Source organism: Macrotis lagotis, chromosome 6, assembly GCF_037893015.1.
Source record: "Macrotis lagotis isolate mMagLag1 chromosome 6, bilby.v1.9.chrom.fasta, whole genome shotgun sequence".
Classification (NCBI taxonomy): Eukaryota; Metazoa; Chordata; class Mammalia; order Peramelemorphia; family Peramelidae; genus Macrotis; species Macrotis lagotis.
The window spans coordinates 79,053,274-79,077,746 of NC_133663.1; the positions used below are offsets into that span (position 1 = coordinate 79,053,274).

Here is a 24,473-nt window from a genome sequence, read left to right on the forward strand (position 1 = left end):
CCATATAACATTCATAGACCATATTTATTCAACCATTCCCCAATTGATGGATATGCCCTCGTTTCCAGTTCTTTGCCACTACAAAGAGTTGCTATAAATATTTTTGAATGTGGAACTTCACTGATTTTTTTATGATCTTTTGGATATAGATCTAGTATTGGTATTGCTGAGTCAAAGGGTATGCAGTTTTATTGTCCTTTGGGAATAGTTCAAGTTGCTCTCCAGAATAGTTAGATCAGTTTGCAACTCCACCAACAGTGTCCCAATCTTCCCACACCCTCTCCAATAATGATCATTTTCTATTTTTTTGTCACACTAACAAATGTGATAGGTATGAGGTGATATTTCATAGTTGTTTTAATTTGTATTTCTCTAATCAATAATGATATGGAACATTTTATATATATATATATATAGTTATAGTTATATATCTTTAATTTCTTCATCTGAAAATTGCCTGTTCATATACTTAAACTATCAATTGGGGAATGGTACAAATTTGATTCAGTTCTCCATATATTTTGGAAATGAGACCTTTATCATGAACACTAGCTATGGAAATTGTTTCCCAGCTTTCTGTTTTCCTTCTAATCTTGGCTGCATTGGTACTATCAGTGCAAAAACTTTTTTAGGTTAACAGTCAAAAATCATCTATTTTGTAATTTATAATGTTCTCTATTTTTGGTGTGGTCACAAATTTCTCTCCTTCCCATAGATTCAACAGATAGGATTATATTTTGCGTTCTTATTTGGTCTATGGTATCACCCTTTTTGTCTAGATCCTGTATCCATTTTGGGCCTTATTTCAGTATAGGTCTATGCCTAGCTTTTACCATACTGTTTTCCAGTTTTCCCAGCAGTTTTTGTCAAATAGTGAGTCCTTATCCCAGAAGCTAATGTTTTTGAGTCTGTCAAACAATAGATTACTATAGTCATTTCCCATGGATTCTTTTGTACCTATCCTACTTCATTGGTCTATTTAAAATTTTTTTTTTTATTTTTGCAAGACAGTGGAGTTAGATAACTTGCCCAAGATCACACAGCTAGGTAATTATTAGATGTCCTGAGGCTGAATTTGAACTCAGGTCCTCCTGATTTCACCACTGGTGCTCTATCTACTGCAACACCTAAGTGCCTCCTATCCATTACTCTTTCATAACCAATACCAGAAAGTTTTGATGACAGTCACTATTTATTGTATAGTTTTAGATCTGATATAACATGGCCACCTTCCTTTGCATTTATTTTTTATCAATTCCCTTGATGTTCTTAAACCTGCTAGGTCAAGGGGTAGCTAGCTAGCACTGGCCTTGGAATCAGGAGGAAAGGAATTCAAATCCAGATTCAGACACTTAACACTTGTTGTGACCTTGGGCAAGTCACTTAACCCAGATTGCCTAGCATCCAGGGCCATCTCCAGTCATCCTGATTCATATCTAGCCACTGGAGCAGATGGCTCTAGAGAAGAAAGTGAGGCTGGTGACTTAGCACAGCAACCCTTCACTCAAATCTAATTCATGTCATGGTATCACCTCCCTGATGTTGCCTTCTTCAAAAATGAAGAACATCATCATCATCATCATCCTCCAGATGAATTTTGTTACTATTTTTTCTAGCTCTGCAAAACTTTTTTTTTTGGAATTGAATTGGTATGGCACTACTATTGGCTAGAATTGTCATTTTTTTATATAGCTCAGTCTTAATCAGGAGCAACTGACATTTTCCCAATTGTTTAGATCTGATTTTGTGTTAAATGTGTTTGTTTTGTGAGATAGATTGCCAAGTATTTTATGTTGTCTAGTTATTTTAAATGAATTTTTTTCTGTCTCTTGCCCTTGGGCTTTGTCATATGTGGAAATGCTGATGATTTATATGGGTTTATTTTTATATCCTGCTACTTTGCTGAATTTGTTAATTGTTTCAAGTAGTTATTTTAGTGGATTTTCTAGGGTTTCTATGTATATCATCATCATATCTTCTGCAAAGAGTGAAAGTTTTGCTTCCTCACTGCCAATTCTAATTCCATCAACTTCTTTTTCTACTCTTACAGCTAAAGCTAACATTTCTAAAAATATATTGAATAGTAATGGTGATAATGGGCATCCCTGTATCACCCCAATCTTACTTATCTCCATTACAAGCTTGTTGAATGGGTTTAGATATACTGCATATTATGTTAAGGAAAACTCCATTTGTTTAAACTATCTATTATTTTCAACAGGAACAAATATTGCATTTTATCAAAGGCTTTTTCAGCACCTATTAAGATAATCATATGGTTTCCATTATTTTTTTATTGATATATTCAATTGTGTTGAGTGTTTTCCTAATATTGAACCATTCTTGCCTACCTGATCATAGTATATTATTCTAGGAATAATTTGTTGTAATCTCTTTGCTAAAATTTTATTTAAGATTTAAGATTATTTAAGTACCTTTCTTTTAATTAGGGAGATTGGTCTATAATTTTCTTTGTCAGTTTTGGTTCTTCCTGGTTAAGGTTATCAGCATCATATTGGTGTCATAAAAGAAATTTGGCAGAACTCTTTCTCCTAGTTTTTAAAAATAGTTTATGTAGAAATGGAACTAATTATTCCTTAAATGTTTGGTAGAATTCATTTGTAAATCCATCTGAGCCCGGAGTTTATTGATGAGTTTTTTCAATTTCTTTTTCAGAAGTGGGGTTAAGTATTTTATTTCTTCTGTGTTAATGTGGGTAGTTTATATTTTTGTAAATATTCACCATTTCACTCATGTTTTTAATTTTAGTGATGAAACAATTGGACAAAATAGCTCAAAATTATCTTAAAAAAACAGATCAAAGGTTTAATCTATTTTTTCATAAAACCAAATTAGTTTTATTACCTCGATGATTTTCTTCTTTTCAATTTTATTAATTTCCCCTTTGATTTTCAGAATTTCTAGTTTTCTAATTTAATTGGGGAATTTGAATTTGTTCTTTTTCTAGCTTTTTCAGTTGCACAGCCATTTCATTGATTTCCTCATTATTTTATTCACATAAGCATTTGGAGAGATAAAATTTCCCCCTAAAATCTGCTTTGGTTGCATCCCATAAATTTTGTATGTCTCACTGTTGTCATTTTCTTGGATGAAACTGTTAATTACTTCTAGGTTTTGTTGTTTGATCCACTCATTCTTTAAAAATAGATTTAGTTTCCAATTAATTTTTCATTTATCTTTCTATGGTCCTTTATTACATAATTTTTATTAGATCAAGATCTGAAAAGCATGCATTTATTATTTCTGCCTTTCTGCATTTGATCGTAAAGTTTTTATACCCTGGAACATGGTCAGTACAGGTGCCATGCACTGCAGAGAAAAACAAATATTCTTTTCTATCTCCAGATGTCTATCATGTCTAAATTTTCTAAGATTTTATTCACCTTCCTTCTTGTGTATTTTGTAGTTAGATTCATCTAATTCTGATATTAGTTTTAATGACTATGTCTCCTTGTAATTTTTTTAACTTCTTTAAGAATTTATTACTTGGTGCAAATATGCTTAATAATGATATAGCTTCATTGCCTATGGTGCCTTTTAAGAAGATGTAGTTCCCTTCTTTATCCCTTTTAATTAGATCTATTTTTGCTTTTAATTTGTGAGACCAGCATTGCAAACCCTGATATTTTTACTTCCACTGAAGCATAATGTATTTTGCTCCAGCCTTTTATCTTTACCTTGTATTTCTTGGCTTCAAATGTATTTCTTGTAAACAGCATCTTGTAGGATTCTGGTTTTTAATCCATTCTGCTTCCATTTTATGGGATTCATGCCATTCATATTTACTATTAAGATTACTAATTCTATATTTCTCTCCATGCTATCTTACCCTGTTATACTTTTCTCTTTCCTTTTTTCATTTTACTCCTCACCAATGTTTATCTCCCTTTTCCCTTTAACTTTTCTTTTCAATTTAAATTTAACTTTACTTTTACTTTTTATCAGTTCCCTCCTCCCCTTTCCTCTCCTACTTCCCTAGGGTAGTTAATATTATTAAACCCAAATGTTATTTCCTCTTTGGGCCAATCTGTCAAGAGTAGGATTTACTCAAGTATTCACAACCTCCCTTCTTTCCCTCTACTATAACAGGTCTTTGTGCCACTTTACCTGGGTTATTTATCCACTAATGCCTAGCCTTCTCCTAGCATAGTCCTTTTTATGTCTTTATTGTTTTAAGTCATAACTCTGTCAAAATATACTCCTTTTATCTATCCTAATAGAAGTACTTTTCTCAAAGGTTGATTGATAGGCAACATTGTCTCAGTCAGTAAGTACATTCACTCTTCTATCCCATTAGAAATACACTTCTCGAGAGTCATAAATCACAACAAATTACATTTGTGATTAATTTATATTGCCCTCCTCTTTTCAAGTATCCTCAATGGACAGAAAATCCTCCTGAGCCAAAGCATCATGCAAAGCCAAATCATTTCATGAACAGAATGTATCCCCTCCACCCCTCTATGCACCTCCTTCCAACTGAAGCAAAAGCATCAAGCAAAGCAAAATTGCTTCATCTTTTCATGTTCAGACCCTCTAAGTACACTCTCTCTCTCTCTCTATAGTATTCCAACCCTAGTATTTCTACCCTCCCCAACCAAATTATTGGGTACACTCCTTCTGTCCCTACAATACTCCCAACTATAACACTATAACCCTTGTTAACTAAAGTAGGGAATAAGACAAGATCATTTCATGACCTATTTATGTCCAACCCTTCTAAGTATACTTCTACCCTCCACTATTTTACTATGACCCTCTTTAACTAAAGTATTTAGTAAAGTGAAATCACTTTGTGATTTAATTATATATAGACTATGTATTCTCCCTGTCTCAGTAGGAAATAATCACCCTCATAATCAACATCACTTCATCTTTTGTTTATACCTGTATCCTCTAAGTATAATCCCTTAAACTATATTCAACCCTTTAACTTTCCTGAGAGAAATACAACTCTCAAGAGTTACAAGTGTTATCTTCTCTTGTAGGAATGTACAAGTGCTTTCCCCCCCCTTTCTGTTTCCATTTCATGTGTCTCTTGGATCTTATATTTGGAAGATCAAATTTTCTATTCAACTCTGGTCTTTTTAATCAGAAAATTTTGGAAGTCCTCTATTTCACTAAAAATCCATCTTCTCCCCCTGACAGAATATGCTGAATTTTTCTGGGTAGTTAATTCTTGGCTAAATCAAAGTCCTTTGCCCTCTGGAGTATCATATTCCAGTCTTTTTGATCCTTTACTGTTGATACTGAGGAATCTTGTGTAATTCTGATTGTGATTCCTTTGTATTTAAATTGCTTCCTGGATCAATGTACAGCACAGAAACAAAGTAAAGGCTGAGGAATTGCTTTCTGTGAGGGTGGGTAGGGGGAGGGAAGTAAGACTGGAGGAAACACTGTAAAACTCAAATAAAATCTAATAAATTGCTTCCTTTTAGTTGCTTGCAGTATCTTCTCCTTTAGTTGAGAATTCTGGAATTTGGCTGACATTCCTTGGAGTTTTTATTCTGGGGTCTCTTTCCAGAGGTGTTCTATGTACTTTTCAAGGAGTTTTTGTCTTCTTGATCTAGGATATTAGGGCAAGTTTCAATAATTTCCTGGCTTTTTTGTTTTGGGATCTAGGCTTTCAGGGAGATAAACAATTGGTAAATTATTTCTCCTGGATCCATTTTCCAGGGCATTTTTTCCTACTTTTTTACATTTTATATTTTCCTTCTATTTTTTTCAGCCTTTTGTTTGATGGAATATTGGTGTCTCAGAGTCATCATTTTCTATTTGTCCAATTCTAGTTTTGAGGATTTCATTTTCCTCAGTTAGCCTTTGTTTCCTTTTTCAGGTATTTAATTTTACTTTTTTTGATGAGTTAATTCCTTTTCCAGTTGGTTGATTTCATTTTTTTGATGATTTACATTCTTTTTTCCAGCCTTTCATTTTTACTTCTAAGAAAGACGATTTCTTTGGTCAATAATTTTCAGTTACAAAGAGCAGGCAATAATGGGGATAATAGAGTTTCTTTGAGAATAAGGAGACATGGACATGTTGAACAGTAGGGAAGGAGACAGTAGACAGGGAGAAATACAAGACAAATAAGAAAACGAAGATAACAGAGAGGTCAATATAGTGGAGAAAATGGAATAGTTTCTGCAGGAGGAGAGGTAGGCTTTGGTAAGGAATAAGGCCATCTCTTCCTATGAGACAGGAGTGAAGGATAGTGGCAGAAGTCATCGAGGCAAATGGTTTCAATTTTTTTTCTGTAAAAGTTTTCAGCTAAAAAAAAAGTGCAAAAGAAGGGGTCTTAGCCCTTAGCCCGATCTAAAATTTTATTATAAAGCATCAGTTGTCAAAACTGTCTGGTATTGGCTAAGAAATAGAGTGGTGGATCAGTGGAATAGACTAGGTGCAATAACAGGAAACGATTATATTAATCTGTTGTTTGATAAACCCAAAGAGTCCAGCTATTGGGATAAAAACTCTCTCTTTGATAAAAACTGCTGGGAAAATTGGAAGTCAATATGGAAGAAACTTAGATTAGACCAACACCTCACACCCTATAACAAGATAAGCTCCAAATGCATACAGAATTTAGACATAAAAAAAAAATACTATAAGCAAATTTTAAGATCAAGGACTATTTTACCTGTCAGATCTATGGAAAGGGAAGCAGTTTATGACCAAGGAAGAGATGGAGATTTCGATTACCTTAATCAAAAGAAATGTAGTAAACTGGGAAACAATCTTTACAACTAATGGTACAGAGAACAGTCATACTTTTTTTTAAAAAAAAGCCATTCCCCAATTGACAAATGGTCAAAGGATAATTGGCAATTTACAGATGAGGAGATTGAAGCAATCCATAGTCATATGAAAAATTGCTCTAAATCATTACTTATTAGAGAAATGCAAATTAAAGCTTCTCTGAGGTACCACCTCATATCTCTCAGACTGGCCAGTATAACCAGAAAGGATAATGATCATTGTTGGAAGGATCGTGGGAAATCTGGGACACTATTACATTTTTGGTGGAGCTGTGAACTCATCCAACCTTTCTGGAGAAATTTGGAACTACACCCAAAGGGCAACAAAAATGTGCATACCCTTTGATCCAGAAATACCACTACTGAGTATATACCCTAAAGAGATGATGAAAAAGGGTAAAAACATCACTTGTACAAAAATATTCATAGCAGCCCTGTTTGTGGTGGCAAAGAATTGGAAATCAAGTAAATGTCCTTCGATTGAGGGATAGATTAGCAAACTGTCATGGAATACTCTTGTTCTATTAGAAACCAGGAGGGACAGGAATTCAGGGAAGGCTGGAGGGATTTGCATGAACTGATGCTGAGTGAGATGAGCAGAACCAGAACAACATTGTACACCCTAACAGCAACATGGGGATGATGATCATGCTTGATGGACTGGCTCATTTCATCAGTGCAACAATCAGGAACAATTTGGGGCTCTCTGCAATGGAGAATACCATCTGTATCCAGATAAAGAACCGTGGAGTTTGAACAAAGTCCAAGGATTATTCCCTTTAATTTAGAAAAATAATAAGATCAGACAATAGGATATCAGTTTTATCTCTAAGACTTTTTGTTTCTTCCTTAAGGATATGATTTCTCGCTCATCACACTCAATTTGGATCAATATACAACAATAAAACAATGTAAAGACTGACAAACTGCTTTCTGTGGGGGGAGGAAAGTAAAATGGGGGAAAAATTGCAAAACTCTAAATAAAATCTTTAATAAAGAGTTCTCAGCTAAGAGACTGAAAGGAGGGAAATCATTCACTGGGAGGTTTTGAGAAGGGAATGAAAAGTTTGGAAGAGCCACCATGAAGGAAATTTGTCTGGCAACAGTGAGGGCCCAATTGAGGTTGTGCAACATAAATTTGTCATAGATCCATTCAAAATAGTCTCTACCTATGTCCAGCAGTATGTGTGTAGGAGCAAAGGCAGTGGATAGTGGGAGTTTAAAGCTGAATCCTGGCAGGATACATCTGGTGATAAGACTCAGTGGGCCAGAGACTCAAGAGGATGATGCACAGCTGAACTGATTTACCAAAGATCAATATAGGGAAAAGAAGGGAGTGTCTAGAGTAGAGAAGCTAGTCTGGATTAGAGAATTTAAGGGAAAAAGGTATTGAAGGTCACTGTAGAGACAAAAGAATAGGGTTTAGTAAGGGAAGGCAGAAGGCAACATTGGAAAGCCAATAGATTATAGTAATGTAATTGAATTTAGGAATTCTTGATTATGGTGACTGAGGTTAAGTGTTCAAACACTGAACTGGAGGGAAGAAGATATCAGTTAAGCTTTTACAATACTTTAGGAAAGAGAATATAAGGACACTGTGTGGAATAGTAGCAGTTTGTGGAATATCGGAGACCTATGTAGCAATATTTGTCAGAATTTTGCAACTGATTGGTATGGTGAATGATGAAAAGGGAACAGTACAAGAATTAGTACTTCCATTAAATTAAGAAAAAAAAAGGGGGATCTCTAGGAATAGGCATGCTTTGTGGATAAAATGTATTCTCTTTTGTCTATCTTTGATATAATAAAAAAATTGAAAATTATAACTAAAGTCATGGCAATAGATATAAGGTCATCAAAGAGACTGCAGTAAAGAAGAGTCAAGGGGAAAATCCCTCATTTTATAATCTTTAACTCAAGTGAACTAAGCATGGGGCATATCACCCAAGAAAATCAAATAAACAAATGTCCTAAATGTACGAAAATATTTATCTTAGCATATTTTAAAGTGGTAAAAACAAATTCATACCCATCAATGAGAAAAATGCCTGAACAATTTTTTTTTGCAATGCAATAGGTTAACTGACTTGCATAATGTCATACTCCTAGGAAGTATGAAATGCCTGAAAGCCAGATTTGAACTTAAGTCCTCCATTCAATAGGGCTAGTGCTCTATCCACTGCACCATCTAGTTGCCTCCATGCCCGAACAAATTAATATCAAAAAGTTCAAAGAAACAATTGAGAACTTATATGAATGGATGCAAAGTGAAGAAAAGCAAAATCAGATAAATATACACCATGATGATGATAAAACTATAAGTGAAAAGAAATCTAAAAAAGGAAGGCAATATCCAAATAACTGTAAGAAGCAATTTTGATCTCAGAGAGCAGACAACAAAGTTTAACAGGGTAACTGGCCTTAAGACTATAGTTTTTAAGTTGTAAAATCCCAGATTGTATTGTCTAGCCAAGGTCAATTTGGAAAAGGAAAGAGGGGAAATTGTATTTGCCCTAAAAGTTTGTCTTGGCTTATCCTTTCACCATGGTTAGGATTTTTTTGAACTCTTAATCTATTTTGCCTAGGAACCACAGGAAGCATCTTACCTCTGCACATTTGTGAATTGTGTCAGGACCTACTCCACCATCTACCTCAATATCCAGAGAAGGGAACTGGGTCCTCAACCAATGAACCTAGAAACACAAGATGGGAAAATAATCTATGAATCCCAATCTGATATTTGTAGAAACAGCCTAAAACTGCAAATATTTTCCTTTAGCTTCCATAGGCAACCCAGTTTCCACAAAATGGTCATTTTGTTTTAGTCTTAAGAAAAAAACTACAAGGATTAAAATCCTATGGAAAAATAACCCAAGATATCCTATTTACCTAAGGTAAGGGAATACTTTATTTGAAGACAATTTGGAAATCTCTCAGAAATACATTTAAATTGTTACATTTGCAAAATACTGTTTCTATTTTATAAAGCTAAAGATAACATTTAAACAATACTTTAAAATCTGCAAAGAATTCTACATGTCACATTTCATTTGATCTGAGTTAAAGAGGAAGGAGACCAGCCTAGTAAGAACAAAGAATCATAAACAGTATAATGTACAAGAAAGCCTTGAAAGACAGGCCAGGCCCAGAAAAAGATTCTAGGAGCAGGAGAAGTCTGCTAATACTACAGACATGGGCCTCTTTAATTAAATGACAAGCTACTCTGAATCTAGACTCCAGGGGATCAAAGCAAGTCTGCTGAGAGATGACTGTGTGACGAGCAATTAAAAGAAAAGTGTTAAAACTGTACCAACACAGATGACCATGTGTAGACTAAATCAAGTCATCTTTTGTTTAGCAACAACCATTTTTATGAAGCATTACTATGGGCCAGGCTCTGTACAAAGCCTGGGGACATAATCTCTACTCCAAAGGTGCTCAAACTCAAGGAAGGCAAATAGTGCAAGTTTATAACTCTGCACAGAATAAATAAGGAAAATCTCGGTAGGGATTACTGAATTATATCTTGAAGGAAGAGAGATATTTTTTGAGGCAGAAATGAGGGAAAGCAGAGAGGCAGTCAGCTTCACTGGATCTCAAAGGGAGGAATGGGGAGTAAAATCCAATGAAGGTGAAAGACTGTAATCAGATTAAGAAAGGCTTTCAAAGACAACTAGGAAATAAATATGGGAATAAAATGGTCAGATCTTACATATAAGGTAAATCACTTTGGCAGCAATGAATAGGAAGAACAAAGGTGAGATGAGACAAGAGGACAAGAGTCAATTGTAATAATACAGATGGGAGGGTGAAGAAAGCCTGAACTAAAAAGGTGGCTGAATTAGAAGGGAAGAGGTCACATGCAAGAGGTATTGAGATTCAACCAACAAGAATTGGCAACTGATTATAGTGGCAAGTCAAAGACATGGCAGAACAGAGGATGGTGGTATCCTCACAGCAAATGTAAGAGGGAAGGGTTTGGGGATAAAGATAAAAAAAGGTCAGTTTTGAATACGCTAAGCTTGAAATATCTCCAAAACAAACCAGTCTGAAATGTCCCATAGACAGTTAATTATCTGAGCCTGAAACTCAGATGAGAAACAGGACTAGAGATTTAAAGTTGAGTAATCTGCACAAAGATATTTAAAAACCAATAGGAGCTGTTATGGTTACCAAGAGATTACAGACAAAAATAGAACTTAAAACATAATCCTGTGGAACACCAGAGCCAGGAAAGGAAATGGGAAAAAAGCAGTTTAAAAAAAGTGGGAGAAACTAGAGCAGTGTCTTAAACTCAGGAGAGTAGTCAAAAGTGTTAAATTCATCAATAAGGCCTAAGGGATGATAACAGAAGAAAGTATCAGCCTGGGTTGGTGAGGCAGCTAGGTGGCACAGTGGATAGAGCACCAGCCCTGGAATCAGTACTCAAGACACTTAATACTTACTGTGTGACTAAGTCACTTAACCCCTTTGCCTTGCAAAAACCAGTGTTGGTAACTTTGGAAAGCAGCTGCAGTTGAGTAATGAGATCAGAGGCCATACTGCCAAGGCAGCCAGTGTAGATAATTTTTCTAGGAGTTTGAAGAGATGCAGAAGGATTGTTTGAGGGAATGGAAGGATTCAGTGGATATGTCAGTTACAAATGTTCTAGTGTCTTTGACAAAAAAATCAGATATCCATACACCAGAAGCTGAAAACCACTGAACAGACATTAAGAAAATGTCAAGATAGCAGGGGGAGAGAATGAGCTGAGGTGTCTAAATACTAAGCCATGCCTCACTTGTTTTTTTCTAAGTCTTCTCTGTGTACAATTAAGATCTCATGCATATAGCCCCATGTAGAGTGACAATGTAAAATGCCTTAATATTTCCTTAATGTACTAAAAGTGTCCATTGGATCTTAGCCATTCTATGAGAATCATTAAAAGATCACAGTAGGAAGTAAATTAGATCTCACAGCTTTAACTTATTTATCAAACCTTATTTTCATGCTTGATTATCTTTAAGTTTAACATTTGTGTTTCATCTTTTCAAAAGAAAGTGCTACTAAATTGTAATCACCAGAAAACTTGGAAATGGACACTATGTGTTACTTTCTTTTTTCCTGGAAGAAACACTGAGGTTCCTGATGAAAGAGTAACAGGACCAGATGTATGAAGATTATATGGGATTGAATGGAAAGGCAATGGAGAGGAGAAAATGGAAACTGGATTAAAAAAAGACTATCTACTTGGAAGTTGTTGATGCTGATTGTCCTACATTCTTTTTTTTAAAGGAAGAATATAAAACTATTTATTGGTCACTATTCACCAGTATTTACAATAATGCCAAATAATATAGTTATATAACATTCTAATGATTACAAAGATTTTTGTTTTTACCTGACTTCAAGGGAGTCAAGTTTCCCAAATACTCAAAAAGCTAGTCCAACATGTTGAAGGAACGGTTTGGGATAAAGAAGGAAAAACATGCACATCAAGCATGTAAGACTAAATAAAATAACATGGATATATTGCTTCCCCATTTATGCCCATAATTAGAAATACACAACCTACCCAAATGCCTGTCCTTTGGGCAGAATATTTAAGTTTCATCAGATGAGGGTGTTACTACATGATTAAGAGAGGATCCTTTGATTAATAAAATAAGATAGGACAAGGGGCAGCTAAGTGGCATAGTGGATAGAGCACTGACCCTGGAGTCAGGAGTATCTGAGTTGAAATCCAGCCTCAGACACTTAGCTATGTGGCCTTGGGCAAGCCACTTAACCCCATCTACCTTGCAAAAACCAAAAAAAAAAAAAAAGAAAAAAAAAGAAAGATAGGACACCCCAATTATCTGAAGCAGGAAGTCTTGGAAAATCCAAGTCGAAAATGGTTCAGTTTTAACACTTCAGTTAAATGTTCAAACAAGTTCTGGCAGTCTTATTCATGCTTGTTTCTAAGGGAGGTTTATGTTTGTTTTTCATTCTTTTTGTTTTTGGTTTTGTGAGGCAATGGGATTAGGTGACTTGTCCAAGGTCACACAGGTAGGTAATTATTAAGTATCTGAGACCAGATTTGAACTCAAGTCCTCCTGACTCCAAGGCTGGTGCTCTATCCACTGTGCCACCTAGCTGCCCCCTTGTCTTTCATTCTTAAAGAAAACCATGACATCAAGGTGATGCCATGACAAGCAGATGAATTGAACTTGCATGAGGACATACTGTGCTATCACCAGCCTCATATTCTTCCATCTGAGTCCAGTGAACAGATATGGAGCAGGACAACAGGAGATGGCCTTGGATGAGAGGCAGTGAGAGTTAAGTGACTTGCCCAAGGTTATACAGCTAATAAATGTCAAGTGTCTGAAGTCTGATTTGAATTCAGGTCCTCCTACTAAAGGATTGGTGAAACCAGTTCACTGCAACCCCTAGGTGCCCTGGTGAATGATTAAAGCAGGTAGTGGTCTTGTGAATAGAGGAAAGAGGACAGATAAGTGTTGAAAAGATGGCATCTGAATGTATATAGAAAATGAAGAAAGGTTTAGAGTTTAAGATGACTCCAAGACTGAGAGTGCAAGAGGTATTGATAAAACTTAGCACTTGTCTATACATAAGAGATGAGGATAACTCCAAGGTTGAGAACCTGGGTGAATGGAAGGATGACAGTGGTACCCTCAAGAGGACAAGGTAAGAATCTGGAAGAAGAGTGGGTTAAGGAAAGGTGATAGAGGCTATGGCCCATCCCTCTAATTTTTTTTTTAATTCTGTTCTAGAGATAATCTCTCTGAAGAATCAAGTATGACTGAATTTGAAGAAAGTTTCAGTTAGACCTCTATTTGGAGGAAAAGCTAAGAGAGCAGTTACTAAGAAAAGACAATGAGATCACAGACTTTGCAAGAGTATGTAGCCAAAATGATAACAAGGAAGAAAAAAACAAAATGCTCTAATATTCACAAAAAGATGAAAGAGCAAAACTTGTGAAATAAAATAATCCCTTTTCTGATTTCCAAAACCAGATAAAAAGCTACATCTCAATACCACATCCTTTATTACCTTTGGCATCATGTCTTCCATGAACTTCTGACCTCCAAACCCAGGTTCCACTGTCATGACTAAAGCCATGTCTATCTGATTGGCCCATGGTGCCAAATATTCAACTGTTGTGCCAGGTTTAATAGCAAGACCAACCTACAACAAAAGGATACATGTTAGTCTATGAATCACTATCCTCATCAACAAAGTATTTTATATGTTAGGCATAAAACAAGACTTCTAAGGCTAAGAAGCCCCACCTCCATTAATAATCATGGGCAATTCTTAATATTTGGGAACATATATATATATATATATATATATATATATATATATATATATATTATATATTTTTAGGTTTTGCAAGGCAATGGGGTTAAGTGGCTTGCCCAAGGCCACACAGCTTGGTAATTATTAAGTGTCTGAGGCCAGATTTAAACTCAGGTACTCCTGACTCCAGGGCCTGTGCTCTATCCATTGCACCACCTAGCTGCCCCAACATATATAAATTATTGAAGGTAAATATAAACATGAGTATTAACATTTTTCAAAAGTAACTTTTAGAAAATGTCACCAGAATGATTTATGTTTGAAAAAGCATTAAGAAAACACAATGTTAAAAGTTGAAGGGAATATTAGCAAACATGTAACCCATATTCTCTCATTTTATGGATTTTCTCATTAATGACTTGCCCAAGGTTGCACCTGGTTAATGGCAGAAGATATAACAAATCTCAGATCTCCTAAAACACTACAATGTGAATCAGATGTTTTCTAAAGTTTACCTGAAAGACAAGTAATATCTTAGACATCAGCAAAGTCAAAATAAGCTTTATTTCCTTCAAGTAATAATTACTTAGTGACTTATTACAACTTCACTGTCATTTCTTACATTCCCAAAACTTTTACAGTCAAAAAAAGGGGGCCAAAAACAGACCACTGCTTCTTACTTTCATTCCATTTTCTCGAATATCTTTAATCAGAGCTCCAGGGTTCTCAGTAGCTTCTAGATGAAAGGTGTATTGATTTGCTCCTGCTACAGCCATTGGTTTTACCCACTGTTCTGGTCTAGCAACCATCATGTGCATGTCTGAAAGGAGCACCAAAATTAAATATGAACAAAGAGACATAATAGATTTCTATTTCCTGGGTCAATTTGAAACTATAGCTATTATAACTCTGTATATTACCAAATAGGGATTATTAATAGTGTTTTAGTACCTGCTGATATTATCTCAACTATCTTTGGGGCTAATAACAGTATGATTTTTTTTTCTACTTCATGTATCCCTCCCTTTCTGAAATATCTTAAAAACTGAGATATGGTTTTCAAGACTGTAATTTCCAATAGAATTTCTTTGTTATATTTCTTTGCCTAACTTTATTTTCAAAAATACTATTTCTACTTTCTTGTAGAACACATTAGGTACTGAGGTTTTAGAATTCCAAATGTATAATTCCTTTATTATAGTCATATAATTGATGGAAAAATCAGTTCCATTGTGAATCTCTGAGTTGTGCTTTTTTGGTTTCAGGATCTTAGAAGAATCTGGCTTGTATCCTATGACAAGTTCTTTTGTGGGTTCATTTTCCTCCCTCCTGTTTTCTAACAACACTAATCTTCCACTTTTCATATTTGTTTAAGTGAGTTAATACCTTGAACCATGATTTGCTTCCCGGCACCAGCAGTCACTGGGCTCTTTGGAACCTTAGGCTAGTTAAAATGCCCTAAGATACAGTGATTACCAGAGTCAATATCTTTATCTTATTTCATTTCTTATTTTTCAGTCAATGACTTGTTTAGATTTGAGTTCTTTTAGATGTTCAGTTTCTTATTCTCCTTTTTATCCTTTGCTCTATTTTGGTGTTGCCATTGACCTATGTATTAATTAATACTGCAACTGATTCTAGAAAGGCCTCTCACATCAGTAACTCATCATGTCTATTAAGACATGGCCATTTTTTTTTTTGGTAAGGACATTTAGTGCTCACCAGAACTTTATGACTTGCTTCCTGAAGAATACTTTTATGAAAGATGGCTGTAAGGCTTCTTAGTCATCTACATCTGGCCTCTTTCATTTCTTAATCATGCACTATACTTTTTTTTTTGAATGAGACAATCAGGACTAAGTTATTTGCCCAGGGTCACACAGCTAAGCACTTTGTTAATATTTTCCACTCTGCATTACAGAATGGCAAAAATGATGACCTATAAGGCCATCTGATACAACCCAAACCTTCCCCCAAACAGTGATCCAACCCTTGCTTGAAGTCAGTAGGAGGAAACCCATTATATTCTAAGGCAGGCCATTCTATCTTTAGACAATTTTTTTTTCTTACATTGAGAGAAAATACTTCTTTCCCACTTACTATCTATTGCTCCTAGTTTTGTACTCTGGGACAAGCAGAACAAAATCTAATCAGTTTTCTACATAAACATCTTTTGAACAATTGCATACTGCTATTACCTCCTCCCTATGCCCCCCTTTTCTAAACTATCTTTAGGTCCTTCAAATGAAACTCAAATGGCTTTGTATTGGGGCCCTCTACCATCCTAGTTACACTTCTCAAGACATTCTTTAGTTTGTCAACTTTCTTTCTAAAATGTGACATCTAGAATTGAAGCAACAATGTATGCAATTAAATTCAATAAACATCTATTAGGTGTAGCAAGATGTTATGCAAGTCACTAGAATTACAAACAAAAGTTCCTGTACTCAAGAACTTACATTTTCCAGGAGAATGTTAATACTCAAGCAAATGAGTAAAACATAATTTCAAGAGGTTGGGGGATATTTGGAAGAGGTGGGCCTTGAAGGGTTCCTCTACATATTTTATTTAGACACAGAGGTCAGACAAGACAGCTTTCTAGGAATGGGGACCAGCTTACATAAAGGCAACAAGGTAAGAGATAGACTGTTCTAAAAGTAAAGGAAGAAATATATACTGAAAGCAGTGAGGAAAGACAGAAAAACTAAATTACTAGTCTGAACATACAACTGAAAATCAATAGCAAATAAATCCTAAAATTCTATATACTTAAAGGAAATTTAAATACAGTGCAAAGCAAATTTCATGACTATACTGATAGGATGACTATATTCTGATAGGAAATATTTTTTGAAGGGTCAAAATAGAGGTATAGAGTAAAAAATAACTTTTGAGTCATATTCAAGTTTTATAAATGGTTGGATTTAGGGGAGAGTACAGCCTAAATTCAACCATTACAGTAAATGAAAGTCAATATAAAAACTATATATCACCTTCCCCTAATTCCCCTTTAGCAAATTAGATATGGAAGCAAAACTGTTTTGAATAATTTAGTTTAATAGGCTACACCACTGCGCTAATGATTTCATAACTACTTACCAAAGAAAGGGTCTTGGCCTAGCCGCTTTCGAAGGCTTTCTACCACAGGGTGCCCAAAGGTGATATTGGGAACAAAATGCCTATAAAACAAAGAAAATTATTTTTTCAATGGAACTAATGCCATTCTCTTAATATTGCAACAGTGAAGACTAGAGGGAGGGATAGGCAATATAAACTGAACACTGTACAGTCAGTATTAAACAAAATTAAGCAAGCTCAGAGTACTTCAATTTAGAAAATTAAAGGTCACTTAGAAATTTTAACAAAGAATACATTCTTAGGGAGTATATACACATCTTTGAAAATATATTATCTTATTTGATAAAATCCTGAGGTGAATAGAGTCAGTAAAAAATAGTCTTCCTTTGACCATTGAAGAAAATGGAACTCACAAAGGTCAGTTGGCTTGTCTATGGTCACACAACTAATTAGTGAGATGGCTAGAATTCAAGTCTAGTCTACTGTGCATGTTAACACTAGAAAACACTCTCTCATGCTGGCCATAAAAATGTGTCATCCATATATAGGAATATGAATTCCTACATATTTACTTCCAATTATAATGCTAACTTTTGACCATAAACTATACACCTCTCAATGATTGGCATTCAATTTATAAAAAATTAACAGTGAGTCTTTTATTCAGGAAGCATATGGTTAATACAAGAATTTGGATATTATAAGCATAAAGGAGTCAGCTGAAGTGTGAATATCATCATGGATAGATCCAAAGTCAAACTGGCAAACTGGAGATTGGGTCACTTCCACACTACTCTAGCAATACTGATTTATCAAGGCTGATCAAATACAAGACTCCTATGCTTATTTACCCTTAGGAACAAAACAGATAAGGGCAAGCAATAAAGTATAATGGACAGTATACTAGAAAGAGCCCCAAGTACTGTATTCCAGGTCTTTTCCTCTAACTTGTGTTAAGAATTTAGGTATATGACTTGACATGTCTACAAATAAACAATGCTTTCTACCTAATTGTTAGGAGAATTATTAACTGTAAACTTATTTCACCTGATTGGAATATTGAACTATAAAATAAAGATGTATTAAAAACTTCCAGATCAGTATAATTTACCAGGACATATTCCAAACGGTATTCAAAGGTTATTAAATATACTTTATAATTAAAATTGCTTAAGATTTTTCATTCTTCCTCCTTTTTTTTCTTTCTTCCTTCCTTTTAAACAAATAACCCAAAGGGATCAGAAGACTCATGGGACCATAGATTTAAGAAGGATAATTAGAAGACCACAGTATCTGGTGGTTCTTAACTCCTCTCCATTAGTATGGTAAATCAGTGATCATGATATAAGGAAGTACTAACCCATTTTTTAGGTCCTTCTCTTTAGCGTTTAATTCTTCTCCCAGCTAAGAGGAAGAATCAGAAGACTGTGATAGATTTTTTTCCTCTTCCCAACCTCAACCTGTGTAATTCTTTCTTACTTTATTCAAAAAGCATCACTCAACTGTTTACTAGTACTATGAAAAAGGACTTTTTAATCTGGGAAATTCTCTCCCTTTAAATCTCAGAAATTCCTAATCGAGTGAATGAAATGGGACAAACCTCCAAAGAATAACATGCAGCAACAATATTTAAAACTACATCTAATGTTGATTCTTTTTTTCTTTCAATAGATCAGTCATGATAAAAAATGTAATTGTTAGTTCCTTGTTTTAGTTATATTCCATAGGTTTTATATATTTATATATATATATATATATATATATATATATATATATAAAAACAAATTGGCTGTCTTACATAACTCTCCAAGTCTCCTAGAAAATCAAAGAAAGTAAGTTTAAGGTTATACTATATAGTATTATAATAATAAAGAACTTGAGCGCAAATTCCTTCAAAATCCTCTTGTCTTAAAATAGTAATGTCAACCATTTTCCTTTATTCCTGCTGGGGATGGCTTCTCATAACTTGGAAAGTCATTTCTAAATATATTAAATTTAACTGTATTATCCATGTGAATTTGCATAACCCTGCACTAAGAAGTTCATTACATGAGTCACTGGTCTCCCAGGTCTCTATCACCTAAGAACTTCTCTGAACATTAATGATTCTCAAATGTTCCTTCTTATTAATATCTTTCTACACACAAAGACATACACACACAAGACATACCCACACCCACATACCCTCTTAAGAGTATTTTCAGTCACACACACACACACGCACACACACAGATACACATACACCCCCCCCTTTAAAAGAGTTATCCCCAGTGAAAAACAGACATATACACCCTCTCTTAGTGCTTTTTGTTAAGGTTTTGTTCAGAAAATCAAATGGATAGAGGGGATGGACCAGGAAAAGGGGCTCCAAATTCTAATCATGTATGAGGTAATGAAAAAATAAGACAAGACACCTAGGAGAAAAAGAAAACCAGAGTGACAGTAGAAAAGCTCAGCTAAAACTCAGGGTTGTCAGAAACTGGTCACCTCCTCTGAGGAACAACCTAACAAGGTCTGGGCTTAGAAACAAGATGGAAAGAAAGGTTTTAAGAGATTCAGGGAATGTAAATTAAACATTGTCTCCTCAACCATCACCACCACCACCACCACAGCTCCCCAAAAAACTGCCAATGGAGAATAAAATTATAGACAGCTTAAGAGACAAAGACCTCTTCCCTTCCTTTCCCCTCCCCAAAAGTAAACCTTATGTCAGTTACTAAAAAATTGCAGAATTATGACTGGTGTTTTAACTGCTTTCCTTTCCTATGTTTGACACAACACTCAAATATTTGGGTGTTTCTTCTGTTATTTCAAGCCTGTTTGTCTTTCTCAATCTTTAGTTCCTCAGGTTTCACACTCAACAGCTTAGTTTTAAGTTCAGCATTTGTTGCTTCCTGTTCTACAAGTATCCAAGATCCACCCACCACCCAAAGCTTTTACAATGAAAAAGTCTTCACATATGGTACCAAAGAGTGCCAAGTAAATGTGGGGAAACAAGACATAAAATAACCCCGGAATTTGGTGGGACTATCCAGTTCAATGTTTAATCATGAGCAAGTTTACAACCTCTCTGAACCTCAGTATCCCCTTTCTGATATAATAAATACTCAATAAATGACTTTTCATTCATTCCTTTATTGAATTAGGAATAATACTAACTACTCAAATGGCTAGTTGTGAAGATAAAATGAAACGTTAAAAGTACTCTGAAAGCTTCATAAATAGTTAAGATAAATGGAAATGAAGGAAAAATATAAAAACCCCATATAATCTTAATTTTACTATTATTTGACAAGAGGACTCAAAAAGATGTGCAAAAATGGCACCAATTTCTAGATCACAAAAAGGAGCTGAGATGTAAAAAATAAGTTTTTTGAGTATTTGAAAGGTTGGTCAGAGTTCTCAAAAAAAAGTGCTTCACAACAGCCTTATTAGTGACTGTTTACTAAATTTATTTTTATGGAATACAGACTGTTAAAATACCTATTGCTGTATCATCCTAATGTGTCTTTAGCCTTCACTTTTCATTCCCCTTACCCACCCATCATGTATATCACTACCAACAAAAAGTTCCCTATGCAGATATAGATCTTATATCATTCCTCTTAAAAAAAAAACTTCAGTGAGTCTCTATTGTCTCTGAGGAAAATACAAACTCCTTTGTGTCTTATCTCCTATACTCTCACCAAACCTGAATAGGGTAATAATAATAATATAACAACAATCTGCTGTCTCCAGTCTAAGCCTCTTTCTTCCCTGTCCATAGAACAGGTGTCCAAACCACAGCCCACAATGCCCATTCACTAGGCCTGCTTCATGTAACCGAAAATGAAGGAACAGGTAATCACATATGCCAATGTTGCAACATCCATAGACCAAGTTAACCCTTAACTAACACATCTCAACTTTATGCAGGCTCAAAGACAGTTTTTTTTTGTTCGTTTTTAACAAAAGATATGCATATAGGAATTAGATCTTTTCTTTAAAACATGACTCCTTATAGTTGCAATAGACAACTTTTTGTATGCAGCATTAATTGCTATTTCATATAGGATTTAAGCACTAACTACATTTCAGTATAACTGCTACTCCATTTTCATTTGGCATCAGCACATTACCTGCACACTTGCAAATACAATGTAGCGAGTTGCAATCAGATATGTAACTTAAAAAAATTATTCAAGTGTCTTTATTGGACTTTTATACAATTGTACCTACCTAAAAAAAAAGTATTGGGTATTTCACAAACATACCCTGTTCACAATGTCTCTTTTGGGGGAGTACGTTTTTCGAGCAAATTTGTGTCTGCATGAAGCATACGAAAAGTAAAAATATAACAAAAATTTCAGACAAGCATCTTGAAAATATTCTTTTACAAAATTATAACTTCTTGCCAAACATATGGAAGCCCTCATTTTAAAAAAAAGCAGGCTCAGATTTCACATTAAAAATAATGTTCTTATTGTTTTAAAAAGTAGATGTTTTATTATTACTTTATTACATTATATTATTATTCTCATTGATAAAATGTGCTACACTGTAGACATAAATAAAAATTAAATTCTTTAAGCAGGTTTTTGTTGGTTAATACAGTCCAGAAGAGCTAAAAGGCTGGATACTCATGCCCTAGAACATCCCTACTCTTGTCACCTTCTGAAAAGTATATTTCAGTGGAAGGAGACATAAATCTTGAGTCAGAGGACCTATATTCAAATCCCAGCTCTTTAACTTGCATCTATGTGGTCTCAGGCAAGTTATTTAACTCTTTCTGAGCTTCTGTTCCCATATCAATAAAATGAGGAGTTAAAGTGGAATTCTAAAGTCCCCCCCCTTTTTTTTTCATTTTTGCAAGGCAATGGGGTTAAGTGTCTCGCCCAAGATCATTATTAAAGGTCTGAGGTTGGATATGAACTCAGGTAACCCTGACTCCAGGGCCAGTGCCCTAACTACTGTGCCACCTAGCTGCTCCAGTCCCTTCTAATTCTAAACTGAGTTTTACCATCTTTTAGGGACTAACCTGAAGAAGTCTGCCCTGCCCTGATCTTCCTGGTTGGTAAAGCCCTTTCTCCCTTGGATTTTTCTATAGCATTAGTTGCAAAACTCCCTAATTACAGCTTTTTATAGTCAAGACTTATCCTGTTGCTAGATGATAACCTCCAAGAGGATTACTGGCTATCTTCTGAGGATAGGTATTATTTTAGTTAAACTTTGTATCTTTCTCTCAAGTAGCACAGAGCCTTCCAAAAAGTAGATATTCGCTAAATTAGAATCTGTTGAACTCCCCTTTGTGAAAGGTAAATTGCAGAATAAAAAGATGATGGTGAATGAAGTAACAGAAACATGGAGCTAGAAACATATAATAGGCTTGGTATCAGGGAGGGGTTTTTTGTTTCTTTTTTTTTTTTGCAGGGGAATGGGGGTTAAGCGGCTTGCCCAAGGCCACACATCTAGGTAATTAGTAAATGTCTGATGCCGGATTTGAACTCAGGTCCTCCTGACTCCAGGGCAGGCGCTCTATCCACTGCACCACCTAGCCGCCCCTTTATGGAAGGTTTTTATATGGACAGTGCATGTAATAAATATATGAGAAACCTGAGCATGGTACAGAAAGTTAAATCATTTATTAAGAGTCTGGCAACTGACATACTGACTGTGATGCTAGATAAATCATAGGCAAATATCTAGAACCAGAAAGTTCTAGAAGTTCTGAAAGTCAGGAGGACCTGAGTTCAAATGTGGCCTCAGACACTCAGTAATTACCTAGCTGTGTGGCCTTGGGCAAGCGGCTTAACCCCATTTGCCTCCCAAAAAAACCAAACAAGAAAAAAAAAAGATGTACATTCTAATTCTGTCAAAAGCTTCAAAAAGTAATTACTTTAAAATGTTTATTAGATTATATATTATATGTCACATATAATTATAAGCATGCAGATCTGTGCATATTATTATGTTATAGCATAAATAATTATGTATGTATATATGTGTGCATGTATGTATATACACACACACACATTTATATTCTAGGGGAACTCATATCAACCTCATTATGGACAGCCTAGTGACTGCTTATAATTTGGCTTATCTAAAGGTGTTTAAGAGGCATGGCCTCCAATATTAGGCGGCCTTTCTATCTTGCCACTTCCTCCCTAGGAGGGAAAGCCAGTGAGGTGGCCCAGTAGATGAAAGGCCTGCCTGGTGTCAGGAAGGGCTGCATTCTGAAGCGGGTATCAGGCACTTCCCAGCTGTGTGACCCTGGGCGAGTCACTTCACCCTGTTTGCCTCAGTTTCCTCACCTGTAAAATGAGCCGGAGAAGGAGACCACCCACTCCAGTATCTTAAAAAAAAAAAAACAAAGAACCCCAATGGGGTCAAAGACAATCAGACACGACTGAAGGACAACCTATGAAGGAAGAGATCACTGCATATCGGGCCTTGAAACTGGTTTTTTTCCCTAGTTTTTGCAAGGCAATGGGTTCAGTGGCTTGCCCAAGGCCACACAGCCAGGTCATTAAGTGGCTGAGGTCGGATTTGAACTCAGGTCCTCCTGACTCCAGGGCCGGGGCTCTATCCACTGCACCACCGAGCTGCCCCAAAACTGGTTTTCTCGATAGCTCCAAACTACACTAAGACTTTTGGGGTATGCGATAGGGGGAAATGGCTGGTTCTCAAAAACAGGATTTTAATCCAATTTTTGGCTCACATTAGTGTTCCTCACTTGGGGAGGGGGAGCGCTGCCCAGCAGCGGGGGGCTGTCTACGCAGCCGGGCCGTTGGGGGGGTCCGATCCGTGTCCGGGCCCGCCAAGCCCGAGGGCCGCGCGCCGCCGCCTCCCCTCCCCCCAGGGGCACACGTGCGGCCCCGGCCCTGCCCGCCCTGCCGGCCCCGGCCCCGCGCCGTTACCCGTCCATTACATCCAGGTGCAGATAGTCGGCCCCGGAATCCAGCATCCGGGCGCACTCGGCCCCCAGGCAGGCCAAGTCGCTGTTGAGGATGGAGGGGCCGATTTTGCAGCCCGATGCCATGGCGGGTGCGCGTGTCCCGGCGGATTCTGTCAAAGCCACGATGCCCCGTCCGCTCCCTCCCTCCCTCTCCTTCCTGACCGGATCTTCCGGGTGCCGCGCACAGGAAGTCCCGCCTCCGCCGGCCGGAGCGGAAGCGGAGCGAGGGGGCGCGGCGCGAGTAGCCTGAAGCGAAGCAGCCTCAAATTTCAGCTTTCTTTAAATCCCTCAGATTTCAGGTTTATCTCCACACTATGCATTTTAAGTGCAGCGCGGAGAAGAGGCCCGCGGGAAGGTACTGGCGTTCCCTCTTTGTCACCCGTAAACGATTTAAAATA

At 36.1% G+C, this 24,473-nt stretch overlaps 1 protein-coding gene across 4 annotated transcripts in view; it reads right to left on the minus strand.

Annotated features, from left to right (window-relative positions):
* RPE (ribulose-5-phosphate-3-epimerase) overlaps positions 1-24,230 on the minus strand; it is a 56,682-nt gene extending 32,452 nt beyond the window's left edge. Inside the window, exons 1-6 of one of the 4 annotated variants that reach the window (XM_074191471.1) lie at positions 24,049-24,230; positions 23,432-23,472; positions 17,160-17,239; positions 14,741-14,880; positions 13,812-13,946; positions 9,383-9,469 (exon numbers count right to left, since the gene is read on the minus strand). In XM_074191471.1, coding sequence (XP_074047572.1) covers positions 9,383-9,469; positions 13,812-13,946; positions 14,741-14,880; positions 17,160-17,239; positions 23,432-23,472; positions 24,049-24,159 — 594 coding nt within the window. In that variant the 5' untranslated portion in view covers positions 24,160-24,230. Of the gene's footprint in view, positions 1-9,382; positions 9,470-13,811; positions 13,947-14,740; positions 14,881-17,159; positions 17,240-23,431; positions 23,473-24,037 lie in introns of all 4 variants that reach the window. The other 3 variants (XM_074191469.1, XM_074191470.1, XM_074191472.1) reach the window with 3 other exon arrangements.
* Positions 24,231-24,473: the final 243 nt, after the last annotated feature.